Source organism: Typopeltis vanoorti, chromosome 11 (assembly GCF_054136105.1).
Source record: "Typopeltis vanoorti isolate ZY-2024b chromosome 11, IOZ_Tvanoo_1.0, whole genome shotgun sequence".
Classification (NCBI taxonomy): domain Eukaryota; kingdom Metazoa; phylum Arthropoda; class Arachnida; order Uropygi; family Thelyphonidae; genus Typopeltis; species Typopeltis vanoorti.
Window position 1 is genome coordinate 46620001 of NC_143559.1, and position 14423 is coordinate 46634423.

Below are 14423 nucleotides of genomic sequence, written 5' to 3' on the forward strand. Positions count from 1 at the left end.
GTGCCCTTGACCATTTTGTTTAATTTGAGTCTCGGGTCTGGGTTAGTCCCGAGGGGTGGAAAGAGGGGAAAATAGTTCCACTGCATAAAGGAGGTTCCAAGCATGCTGTTGCAAATTACTGACCGATCAGCATATAAGGAGTCGTTGTCAAGGAATTGGAGAATGTACTCAAGAAGAAAACACAGGAATGGATAGATGAAAATGGGATACTGTGTCGGGGACAGCATGGTTTTGTGAGGGGCAGATCATGCTTCAGTAACTTGCTCACGTTTTATAACACAGTGACAGCTGAACTGGATAAGGGTAATGGGTTTACAGTGATTCTACTGGATCTTGCTAAGGCCTTTGACAGGATACCACATGGAATTCTAATCATCAAAATGCAGCATATGGGGATGGATATAGGGTTGGTGAGATGGATAGGAGGGTGGTTGATGGAGAGATATCAGAGAGTAGTTAATTCAGGAGTAGAGTCCAAAAGAGGGCCTGTGACTAGTGATATGCCGTAGGGTTCTGTTCTTAGACCACTACTGTTTAATTTGTTCATTATCGATATTGGAAAGGATCTGAGAGGAATTATTCATTTGTTTACTGATGATGCAAAGTTGGGTAAAGCAATAGTGAATGCACAGGATGTCAAAATTTTGCAGGATGATTTGGATAGTTTGCGGGACTGGGAAAAGGAGAATGGATGTCAATTTAATGTGGCAAAATGTAAGGTTATGCATTTTGGGGTGAAAAGATTAGCAACAGTATAATACATTAGTAGAACTGTACTCCAGGAGATTGACGAGGCCAGGGATCTGGGAGTGTTGGTGGATAGGGAGTTTAAGTTTAGGGGGAACATTGCAAAAGTGGCTAAATCACCTCATCAAATCACTTGGTTACTGAAGAATACTTTGTCGAGCAGGGACAAGCAAGTTATTGTTCCTCATCGAGCCTTGATAAGACCCCATCTAGACTATTGTGCCCAGATTTGGGCCCCAGGGTTTCTTCTTGATGGCGGAGGAGGTGGAGATGATTCAGACAAGGGTGACCAAGATAATAGCATGTCTATGGAGTGAACCTTATGAGAACAGGTTGAAGATTTGTGGGTTGCAGAAATTGGTTGATAGGCGGAAGAGGTGGGTGATATCATTTAGGCATTCAAATTACTGAAGGGTTTCTATGAGATTAATTTAGAAGATATTTTTGAGAACAAAACTGGTGGTGGTGGGAGGACTAGGGGACATCCATGGAAACTGGGCAAGAGTGTGGTTAGCAAGGGTGTTAGAGTTAGGTTTTTTACTTGGAGAGTGGTGAATGAGTGGAATAAGCTGCCAGAGTCTGTTGTGGGTGCTAGAACAGTGAGCGAGTTCAAGGCAAGGTATGATAAAAATACTGTGAGAATGTCGAATAGTTATGTGGACAAGATGTTTAGGGCCTCCCTCGATGAGTGTAAGGACTCCCTGGAGTAGCCCGAAATAATAATAATAATAATAATAATAATAATAATAATAATAATAATAATAATAATAATGTCTTAAGAACTATTTGATTTCAATGTGAAATCCAATGTAGTTTTTAAATCATAAGTTGAATGTAATGTTAATTAATTTTAATAATGCTAATATACATTATTCAGTTGTATTCAACTGATATTTGAGAATGAATATTACTAATATTCATAACAAATAAATAGAATATTTAATACTAATAATTTGACATCCTACATTTAGCCTCATAATATTTAATAATTCAAGAGAATGTGTAAGGGAAACTTTATGAAACATTAAACTAGTGTGTATTATGCAATACAATTCATAATAACACGTATTAATTACTTATGCCACAAATTACAAGTTTCATAATTCTAAAAATGAATCTTGATGAAATGTTTATAAATATACATTTATAAACATTGCTTATCCATAACATCAAGGCCAATATTACTAAAAGTAGTAAGAAGACTAAATATAGCAGCTCTCCTCTCATGGCAATTTTTAGAAATTACCATTTTTTATTTATTTATATAATAGAAGCATATTGAGTAGCACTATACAAGAAAGTATACTAGCAGTATAATTTCTTGTATACTTCTAGTTGATTATAGCAGTATACAAGAAAGTATTGTATGCTGCCAGTTTAGCAATCAAACGAATTTTACCCAAACATTTGAAATTTGATTTAGAAGTAAATTTGTTTAGCAAAACTACAGATTACAATATCATCTTTCTGATGAAAATACAGCTAGTAAATAAGCAAGTTTTATCACTTTCAATGATAGTAAAATGATAATAGAGAGATTTCTGACATTTTTATCGTATAAATATATGAATAGAAATACCTTCTTTTAATAGAAACACTTATCACAGAATAAGGGATGAAAGGTTAGATAAACAGCTCTACGATGCCATGCTGGAAATGTAATATTGGAGATCTGATAAATGACGAATAAATTTGCAGGAAAGTTTTATTAGTTCAACAAACTATTTGTCCCTTCAGAGTACACATCACAAAATGTCGTTAATGAAATGTTATTCGCATATCCAATGCTGCACATATACATCTGTGAATATCATTCACAGATATATAAGTATAGCTTTTGTAATAAAAACTTCAATTGCGAAAGCACTATTACAATATAAATTATAGTGGTGAAATGTTGTTCAATGAAAGAGGCCGTACTTAATTTTAAGAAATAGTACTACATAACTCCATCAGTAGGTGGATTGGGCATAATTTATTCTATGCATACATATATATTTATTAAATGCGGTTCAAATATTGTCATATCTTATTTATTTATTTAAATATATTGTTCTAGTCAATTAAATTACAATTAGAACTATCAGTTTCTCGAATTTATTTGTTGGTGTTATCTGTTAATATTTTACTCATCAACAGGTTTTGCGTTTGAGAATGGAAATGTGCGGAGAGAAAAACGTACTTCGTGATCTGGGATTCGGTAAAAGTTAAATGGAAGAACGTATAAATGAAGTTTCGTCAACTCAATCTCTCCAGTTTAGATTTCATGATAGCGTTTATAATGATAGAGCAACATATCAGAGATAATATAGAAAAAACATTGATAACCTCCAACGTCAATATGTGACATTCATCGAAGCAAGGGAATGTGATTTTTCGCCCATTTTATGCAAGGTTTCCACTAACTAATGTTGATATTTTAATTGTATTATTTCTATGGTTGCCACACATGAAAAGCTATGATATTATATTCTTTCAAGGGCTGCACAATACGGGAACTATTCTCGAGAAACAAAGCATTTCATATTACTGCAAGAACGCATATTTTCAACATTTGAAAAACAGAAATGCCCTCGAATTCCCATCATCCCATCATCCATTGAAATGGTGCAATTCTGTATTCCATTTATATAGATTGTACCATAGTTGGATTGGAACCCATGGTGGTATTAACAGCCGTAAAACTACCATCCATCCACTACATGCTGACATTTAATGATAGTACAACAGTAAACACTGATGAGCGATGATTGCTGGAAAAATTGTCCAAAAATCTGGAATTAAACTGTCCACTTGACGCAATATGTATATTCTTATACAATACAGTAAATATCTTTGAAATTTCGATGTATTTAGCTATTAGCACACATTCCTTCTTGTTCAATAATGTACACATTACTAAATGGAGGATGATCACTTACTTTGCCTATAATTTAACTTACTAACAATAAAGAGGAAGTCAACAACATACTTATATCAATATTCTTCTAGAAGGCACTTCAGTAATAAATAAATTAGTCTTCCAAACTTATATATGTATTTACAAATATTTAATTTTTAAAGCCGTGAATGCAGATCCGTTGCAGATTGTTTTATCTGTTAAGGTAAGAATATTTGTAAAGAAACAGGAAGATAGAACGAAAAAGAGGTAAGATAAGAGGTAACACAAATCTTTACCTCTAGGGTAAAAACAAAATCCAGAAATTATATATAATGTACAGTTTTCTTCTCATAAGGTACATTCTTGCATCTGAGATATGATAACGAATTAACCAAGCAAGTAAGGATAAACATGAAACAATAAACAGGAAATTACTTTTCACTAATAAGGTAGGAAGCCATTCGCATAACAATCGTATCTACTTTATATTTCGTATCACATTGCCGAAATGTTCGTGATATCGACTCAATTGTTAAACAATTAGAGATAGTTTTTTCTTTTTGTTCAGATGTTATCCATGTCAAATAATTGAAAAGACAGATTCCATTTCATCTACTTAACTACATTAAATATATAAACTCTTTCATGTCGTATATGCAAAACTATGCCTCATAGAAATTAATATAAAAAATGTGTACACATTGATCCTTGTACGATTTGCTTGGTCAATGCATTTAAGCTTATAAGTTCATTACGATTTACCTCAAAATCCATCCGTACAGTTTTCGTCAATGCTGCTTCCCGAAAAGAGTACTTTAATAAATGTTTTTGAATTTCAAAACTTACTTAAAAACCTTTCAGCCAAGCAAGTGCTATTTTTAATAATGATACTGCAACTTGTATTCCTACTACGAGTTGTTTTGCTAAATCAAGGTTATCCGATCTTTCGTTAAAAAAAAAAAAAATATGGTTTCAGAATATTCAACTCTTCTGATAACGAATATGAGCAGAAGGGTATGACTTTGATCCTATTGCGCAAGATTTTATCTATTTGCGATGAGTGGTTATTCGTAAATAGTATAACGTTTTCTTTCGAATATTTTTCATTATTCGCAAACTGCACATTATACTCTTGTTGCTAAGGGAAACCTTTATTTCAAAATACATTTAAAGGTTTGTTCTGTTTCAATTTTGCTTTATCAATGATGCCCATTGTTTTTTGGTATACAGGTGTTATAATCCAAAAGAGAAAAGCATTTTTTGAGGGTGCATTTGAAAGAAGGGGTCACTTCAGAAGAAATTACGCCAATGATAGATAAAAGTTTCTCATGGAACGTCTTTGTAAATTTATACCACAGGTCTGAAAAGCTCGCTCACTATTATCGCTCATGTCAATGTCAGAAATACTTTGGTGAGAGGGGGAAAGAATTACTATCTTTAGTTTTCGATAAGGTTCAGATACGTCGCATGACTACAGTACTGAATTACTGTTTTGTTCATTTGTACATTTAACCATAACTTATTTTATGAAGTTACTTAAAATAGTAAAGAGTGATTTTGCTTGAAAAGGTTTATTTAAAAAATACGAAAAGCTTGTTGTAAATAAACAAATAAATTTAACCTTTCGAATATTCATAATCAGAAGTTTCCGTCTACCAAATTGTTTGATCATTTTGGTAAACATGTTTAGATAATATATTTTTAGATAATATGTAGCAGTAGTTGAAGAGATAAACCATGATTTGTTATGCCCAAGTCATGTTACCTTTGTCTAACATAGTAGTACAGGTTGCTGTCGCTAGATGGCACGAAGCTATTTTGAAAACATCACACGGTAAGTCGTCGCCTGACAACAGCTTCCTAAATTTAATATAAAGCCTGTCAAAGAGAACAGAACTCAGTAATTTGAGACAGTGTTTGTTGTACATTGGTTTATTTAATATAATCAACATTACCATTTAACCTAAGAAACATGTTAACTCAGCTCGTAAATGTTATCAAGGAATATTTTACCACAGCTACCATCAGTGTGTTTGTATTCTTTTTGTGCGCATATATTGTTTTTCCACGCTTAAGACAAAGGCGCCCTCCTGGTCCAATCGGCCTGCCTTTTGTGGGGTATTATCCATTTCTTAAAAAATATGCACATTTTCAATTAGTAAAACTTGCTGAGAAATATGACACGGTGTTCAGGTAAGAGTAGTTTAGATAAACTTAACTTTTCTAATATCTAATTAAAATATGTAATTGAATAAATGATACTCTTGTGACTTCTAGTAATGTTTATTCTGTATTACAACTGTAATGAACGTTCCCGACTGTTTATAATTTAATGTTTCTAAATTGCTTGTCTTTTGTAGATTAGTATATTTATTGGGGATATTAAAAAAATTCTGTTTTAATTCTTGTGATTCATTTGTCTTCTAGTACGTATGTTGGAAGTCGCTATGTTGTTTGTCTAAACGATTTTGAAAGCGCAAAAAACGCCTTTACCAGTCCGAATTATTTAGGGAGACCAATCCCAAACCAACTGAACATTCTTCCTGGAAATAAAAGTAAGAAAAAGTGCCATTTATTTCTCTTGGATGCATTTCTGGTATAACATGTGGTATAACATCAGTGTGAGTAAACTGTAAACTACCAAATATCCTATTAAAATTAAATATAAATGAATGCAATTATCCTGCGCACCAATGACTTGAATTGGAATGAAAATAGCAATGTTCTGATTTATAAATGAATGTGCTTGTTTTTATTCGATTAATATTAACTAATTCGTATAGTTAACTTAAAATTTTCATTTCAAATATTTCAAATTTTATTTAATTAATATAGTAATTAATATGGCTGAAACTATTGTAGCAGCGAGCTACTCTGTTTTGTATATTTTATATTTACAATTTATTATTAACAGGTTTCGCGTCTGAAAGTGGTCCTGAATGGCAAGAACACCGAAGATTTGCCCTTCATGTACTTCGTGACTTGGGATTTGGCAAAGGTCAAATGGAAGAGCGCATAAAGGTAAGCATGCTAATTTGCTAACATATCTGAAACTTCATATGTCGACTTCATTAGTATACTTATGAAAGTCAAACGACAAGAAGAATTCAAATTGAAGATTTTAAAAAAAAGAACAAAATATCATTCATTTTGGAGTTTTTTAAAAAGATATTTGCTCTAGTTGCCAAACCGAAAAGGAGTAAATTACAAATATTTCATTTCAAAATATTATGCTTATTTAATTAAAATATTAAAGATATTAAATTAAAGGATAACATATATTTAATTAAGGGTGATAATCTACAGAGCATCCCGTGTCGACCACCCTTCAGATACATTGAGCTCAATGCTATCAATGAATCAAGAATTTCAGGGGAGAGAGAGAGAGATTACTGCAGAAAACTGTAGTCATCTCAACGTTTTTATTTCTAAGGTTTCTATCTGAAATATTGAGTTCTACTCTAGACCTTCTGAATGTACAGTTAAAACCACGCGTTTTTGGCAAGGGGGAGGGGATAAATCCTACTTGTCTACTCCAGAGATAACTCTGAAATATGCTGAGAAACAGACATTAAAAGTTTCTCTAATTGTTGACTAGAATCGAACGTTAACGAAGGAAGAAATTCTAAGAATATTTGACACGTCATTTGCTATGGTACGACACAATTATTATATTTTTATGTATTTATTTATTTTTTCAAACTGTTTGAATAATAGATGTAATTAGCGATATAGTTTAACATTAATTTAACAAATAATTCACTATGTATTCAACGGGGAATTCCTATTTGATTTTGATTTTTTAGAAACAGTTGTCTACTCCTAAACATATTATATTTTAGTGTGCTAATATACCCAATTTTTAATATCCGATTGCCAAGATGATACGTGTTCATTTAACCTTCAATCAAACAAACAGCCATTACTAGCATAAACAGCGTTATTACTTTTATTGCTGATAACTTGGACGTCCTGTATGGATTTACTTCTATTATAAAAATTCTAAGCATTTCGAAACGAAGAAGAAATGGTTGTATTTAAAAACGTTACGAAGTTAATGTTGCAAAATTAACTACAATAATCGGATTTAATTCATGATCATATTTTAAATCTTTTGGATAAATTCAAGATATCGGAATACAGATAACATTAATACTAACTTTGGTGGTTCCAAATGAAAAGGGAAAAAAACGTGTTTGTAAAAATTCCAGAATCAACAAAGAGATATATCACTGGAATACGCTAAAGGCCCATCTGCCATTTAACTTTAAAGTATTCTTGCGAAAATTTATAATCAATTTAATGTTTATGTTGTACAAATAAAATCGTTTTGTAATTTTTCTGACGAAGAATAAAAGTATGTTAGTACACAGAAACAGAAGTCTTTTTTTATCTTTATCGCCAAAGGATAATAAACTTTTGTTGTAAAGGTATTAAATCATATTTTTTATGATCAAATAGTTTACACTAAGGCAGTATGATGATTTATTGAACATTCTCTTCTGCCAGAAAGGCTGGTTTATCGTTTTCTCAATTATAACCATTATAACCATGTAGAAATATTAGTTGATGTCCTTCTTAAAATCGAGTACATAAAATGTATTATGATAGTGTTCTTAAATGTTATTGTTATATGTTATTTGATGTTATGTTTGTCTTCCATTATAGCTTAAAAGTTCAGTATTATTAATCTATCACTAATTATATTTTATATTATAGGACGAAATATGTGCTTTTATAAAAACAATCGAAGCGCTCAATGGAAAACCAAATGACATAAGAGCTAGCATTGTTCGCAGCACCATCAACAACATCACGTCATTGATTTTCGGAAAACACTTAGAAGAAACGAAATTGAAGTATCTTGAAGGACTAATTGATGCTAGCGATGAATCGTCTCCAGAATTTGATATGCCTACATTTTTTCCTTGGCTGTCCTCATTATTACTTAGAGTTTTATTTTTTTTGCCACAAATCAAACTTCTTAAGACATTTAATAGATTTATCGAGTAAGTAGAGAACTTTTGGAATATTTACATCACATATTTTTGTCTGTTATTATTTTGTTTCAATATTCTCACTGATGAAGACCATAACATTATAAAGATTATACATATCACATTATGTGTAACGATTTTATAAGTGAACCTTAAATAGAGAAATTTTTTGTTATTAATCTAAATATCGTAATAAGACCTGTGCGATAAGAATGGTATTGTATATTGCCATTTAAACATTTAGTAATATGTTTAAGATGCACAAATAAATCTATGTGTCAAAAAATATGGTTTTGCAAGTCACATTCCTTACGTTTAATTTTTTTTTTTTTTTTTTTTGTGACCCCATCCAGAGGTTGGTCAACGTATAGTACACTAAAACCATGAATGGTCAATAAGAAACGTGTTCACATTTAACTTGAAAAGATGTGGATTGTATTCCTTGGGAAGCGCGTGCTTTGATGGGAGTCTATACCAGAGCATAGCAGCAGCGGAAAAGATGAACGATGAGAGGAAGAAATTTGTTCTGCGAGTTTGCTATTGTAGGTGTTTGGACGGATTTGTAAGAAGGTGGGAGAAATATTGATGGCAATTCTGATTAACAGTGGCCGTAGTAGTATTGATAAGAGATGCAGCTGTGAAACTGTGAACCCCTGTGCGACAGTGAGTGGACTGTCTTAATGAAAGAGGATCGTCAATCAATCCCACTGCTGTTTTCTATACAGAAACCAGAATTTTTAGAGAGCTATTAAAGGACCCACCTCTGATATGAGACCAGTGGTTGGGCAATTTATAACCTGTATTTGATTAGAAGTTGTGTGGAAGTTAAAGTAATGCCTCGAACGAAATAAGAAAACTGAATAAACTTTCGTGCAGAGGAGGCAATATTTGGAATATGTTTGTGTTAAACAGAATTGAAGAAAGCTATTACAAGTAGGTAAATCTCATCTTGGATACAGATTTGGATAGTCAAGGGTAAGATTGGAGGAGTATGGTTCTTTTTTGTGGGAAATAATGCAGAGCTGTGTTTTGCTAGCATTGAAGTGGACAAGGTCATTTAATGCCCATTGACTAATATTTTGAAGATCAGAATTTAAGTAGTACATGTTACAGTTCTGGAGTTGTAATGATTTGTGATTTACAGGTTTGTCAAACGAAAAGGAGGAGTGTAATATGATGTCATTCAAAATTGTGTACTGGAATGGCAATCCACTGCAGCTGATCGTTTATATATAGAATCTTTGTGCCAGACTCAGTCAAAGTCTTAGATATATCAAAGGCAACCACTTGAGATTAGCCAAAATTTTCTATGGCGTTTGTCTCTGAATGGTTGCCATAGGTTAATAGATTTCTGTTGATTGACAGTCAAGGAATCCATACTGTCCTTCATTTATTAGATGAGCGTCTTCAAGGTAATATGATAGTTGGGTGCTACTGGTTCTTTACATTACTTTAGAAAGAATTGAAGTGAGAGAAATTGGATATAGATTAAAGATAAAGATCTTTCACCCTCTTCCTAGAAATAGGTTGCATATGGGGTACTTTATAGACTGTAGGACAGAGAGGTACCAGTGTAGTAAGAAAATGTAAATAGATGTCAGAGAATGGGAGTTAGCTATCAAAAACAGACCTTTAGAACAACTGGAGGAATGTCATCAGGACCATGAAACTTTGTTTTTCTGATTTCTTTCGAAATAAGGCAAAGGTCACACGCGGTATGAGTGTTGATTGTTTCGAACAGTTGGAAGACATTTACAATGATCAGATATGTAAAAATTGGTGGAGAAGTTGGAAGCTGGGTGGTTGGCGATTACCTTCTGGGTGATGATGCAGAATTGCCATCTGTGTAATAGTAGCGGGAGAAGTGTTAGGCAGAAATTACCAATAGCTCTGGCTAGACTCGAGAAGGAATGAGTGCCACTTGGGCAGGATGCCAGTTTCTGGCTTTTAGCTCAAAATCAGTTTTCGATATGTTGATGATTTTCGTGCAGCTATTCATGGTTTTGGTGTCAGCTATATAGGAAGATAAAGTTTTGGATGCAAGCCACTTGTGGTATGCCTGACTCTTCTTTTGTACAACCTTAGCACACCTATGAGAGAACCACTGCATAGACAGAATTTAGGATGAAGAGGGAGTTATAAAAATTATGATACTGTGAGAATTGTTTCGGTGATTCCTTCATCACAAATTTTGGCTCAGATGACTAGAAACAATAATCTGATTAAGGAAATTAGAGTTAGAAGTTGCGACGATCGTCCCATTTACCTTCCTTTTTATGGCATACAATGCATGGATGTGAGTCGTTCTTACTTAGAGATATGTTGCTCCACGGGAAGGAGATCTGTACTAGATTGAGGTCAGAGCTGATAACTTTCACAGAGTGCTAAGATGAGTTACTGGTGAGGAAAAGATCAAGGATGTTCGGAGAGTGGTTGAAGTTATCTGGTATTCTGGTGAAATCGTTTGTAATTGCAAAAGTCTGGACCTCTCCAGCTGCTTGATATGTAAAGTTGGAAGGAAGCAGTCATCTAGTGTTGTAACATTGAAGTCTTCAAGGAAAATGACTTCGCTGTTACGAAAGTTGGATTGAATATATCAAAATTTAAGAAAATGTAATTGAAGAATTCAGAGTTATTGTTGGCATTAGGAGAGCAGTAGAAACAGCATATGAATTCTTGATGGAATAAATTTTAGCCGAAGGGGATCAAAATAGGGAGATTCCAGGATTTCTCTGGCCTGGTATATCGGAGCGAACATAGGTACAGACCCCTAGGCAGTTGCGAGTAGTGTTTGAAGAGCGCGAGATATCAGTTTCTGTAATGAAACGTAAGTGAAGTTTTGCAGACTGCAGGTGGAATTGAACATCATTAAGGTTAGAACCAAGACCGCGTATATTTGCGTGATGGATTTTAAAGATTTTATGAATTGTGCTGTTGATCACGTGGATTTCACGAATCACTATGCAATATTCTGGATCAGGTTTCAAAGCTGGTTATTTGCAGAATTGAATTTTCTCTCTAATATTCTTTCTTTATAATTTATTTTCCAAGTTTTTTTCACTTTGACGTTTCTCTTCTAGTTCTTGTCTTAATTCCCTCCTTTTTTCTCGCTGCTCTTAAGTCAGATCTGGCCGTGATCGGACACGTGATGCGTGCTTGTTACTGCAGCGGTCGACACAGATCTGTTGTCGAAAGTCACAGGTCACTTTCATTAAGGTGGTTATTCCTTTCGTCTCTCCTTAAATCGTGAGCCCGAAACGATGACAACCGACAAGATTCTTTGTCAGGTGTCAAAGTTGCACTGTTCGGCGAGCCAACAAATCTCGTCATTTAGCGTTGCTTCTGTTTCCGAAAGGCAGTTAAGGATGATGTCGTTATGCATTTTTCTTTCTGCCTCGATCTTATCTTGAACTGATGAAGCAATGAAATCGTGACGCTTGCTAGCGTTGTTCGCGGCAGCCATCTTAGCTTCCAGACTCTGATCGTAAATTGCTTCGAGTTTTTTTTTCTTTCTTTTTTTCTTCCTTACTTCCAGTCGTGTCGAGTTTCCGACGATTGGCGACCTTGTTTCGTCGAGAATGACAAAGCGCTGTTCCAGTCTATCCAAGCGCTTACCGAGGATAGCTTGTAGTTTCAAGGACTGTTTAAAGGTGATGAGACAAAGTTGGCAAAAAAATCGTTGGCTGAGATTGCTTAGAGATTTCAGCGCTGTTTCATTGATCTTGACCCAATTGGCATGAATCCAACGACAATAAAAATCACGTAGTAAACTTTCCTGTCTAAAATAGTTAGTGCGCAGGACCATCTGCGGCAAATGAGACTCGAAGAGCTCTGTCATCACTCTGCTTATGCTTACTATGACCGATATTTGAATACAGTATTTTTTTAATGCTCAGAATACTTATAGTTTACCTTTATTGAGATCTATTGCTGTATTTTCTTTTGAGGGCAGAAGGTTAAGTAAAATCACTTGTAAGTAACACCAGTTTTCTAAGATAAAGATATAGTTCAAGATTCTGAAGTTCAAAGAAAAATTTGTATCGCTCTTACACAACGCTAAAACAGTTATTTATATCTAAGATTTATTTGAATATTCATAGATGTACATGTAAAGCATGACACTCGTTAGAAACCCAAGGTTTCTAATGTTGTCGCAACTTTCACAGCCATGTAAAAAGCGTTCCCTTCGTGGAATTTAATAATAATAATAATAAGAAGAAGAAGAAGAAGAAGAAGAAGAAGAGTGTACGCTTGAGTATAGCTGGAACTTTTTTAAAAGAAATGTAATCATTGAAGTGGCTTGAAATCGTGGGGGTGCTCTAACTTTCGAAATATACATACACACTGTAAGTACAGTGTATACGTATTTGGATAAAATATCAAAATGATGGTATAAATTAAAAAAAAATTAAACATGAAAAAATATTGTTTATTATAGATAAAATTATACAGTTTGGTATAATTCAAAATTACTTAAATATAAAATATATTCTTTTTGTTTTGTTTTATTAAAAAATATTGTTTATTATCGATAAAATTATACAGTTTAGTGTAAGTCAAAATTACTTAAAAATAAAATCCATTCCTTTAATTGTAATTAAAGGAATGGATTTACAATTTTTGATATTACAATTAAATCCTTTAATTGTAATGTCCAAATGTTTAAAGAGACGTAGACATTCTGCTACTGGCGCAAACTGCATATAAACAACAGTGGAACTGCGCGAGGACAGTGCAGCATTACGCTAATAGCTCACGTCTCACTATTACGTGCATATGTTTGCGCGTGTAGCAATATGACACAGTGGAAAACACAGTGCGGCTAGCGTCCTTCGCCCTCCCTAAGTGCTACAAGATGGATTTTTATTATTTTTTATACAAAATAAGAGAATTGTATAGGATTGTTGATAATAAAATTAAATATTGCAAGCAACTATAAATAAATTAATAAATATATTTATAAATCGAGAAAAATTGGGAGTGCTGCAGTTCCGCAGTTCCTATGCACGAGCCGCCCCTGGTATAGCGCATTTTCTGAAATTCGTGAGAATCGATTCATTTTCTTTTTCTGCCCAAACCTGGTTACTTTCAGGAACTTGCGTGCTCTAATGGCATTAAGAGCTATGAATTGTGCAACAGTCTTCCAGTATAGAGAGGCTTTACAGAGAAGCTAGAGAAAGATTACGATACCCCATGTCAAAATGAAGAATGCAAGAAAGAATTCATCCATACCGGATCAGTCGTATACGAGATCAGCAAGGGGCTGTATCTCCTGGCCATCAGGACAAATTAACTACAGGACTCAGCCACATTTCCTTAGTAACCGGGTGAAGGATATGAAAATCGACTGGAAGAACAATCAACACAAGACAAAAAAAAACTTCGAATTTGTCTGAAATAAGATAATAATAATGCAAACAGATCATGAATCCATTTCAAGATCAAGACGGTACCAAGAACGAACATATAAAACTTGGAAACAGAGTTCCCTGACAATCTTGATCGACCAGTGAAGCATTATTGCAATAAACGAAGTTTTCAGTAATTATTAGTCCTTTTATCCAATGAAAATTTGAATTATGGGTTCATGTACAGCCCTATGGAAAAGTCCTTTAATTGTAGCACTGATATTCCGAAGAAACCCTTTGCAGGTTCGACTTTAATAGCCGACTAAAAGAACTTTCTTTTGGACTTTTTAAGCCGACCTAAACAAGCTATTAGAACCTTCTCAAGGCTAGTAGGATTTTTTCCTCTAGGAAACTAATTTTTTTCTTTGTTTTAATTAGGATTTTAGTTTT

The 14423-nt window shown here is 33.7% G+C and overlaps 1 protein-coding gene across 1 annotated transcript in view; it reads left to right on the plus strand.

The window, feature by feature from the left end:
- LOC150101518 (cytochrome P450 2J2-like) overlaps window positions 1–14423 on the plus strand; it is a 64198-nt gene that overhangs the window by 36502 nt on the left and 13273 nt on the right. The window contains exons 8-11 of the mRNA XM_090400821.1: window positions 5572–5821; window positions 6056–6183; window positions 6543–6649; window positions 8348–8637. Coding sequence (XP_090256947.1) covers window positions 5572–5821; window positions 6056–6183; window positions 6543–6649; window positions 8348–8637 — 775 coding nt within the window. The remainder of the gene's footprint in view (window positions 1–5571; window positions 5822–6055; window positions 6184–6542; window positions 6650–8347; window positions 8638–14423) is intronic.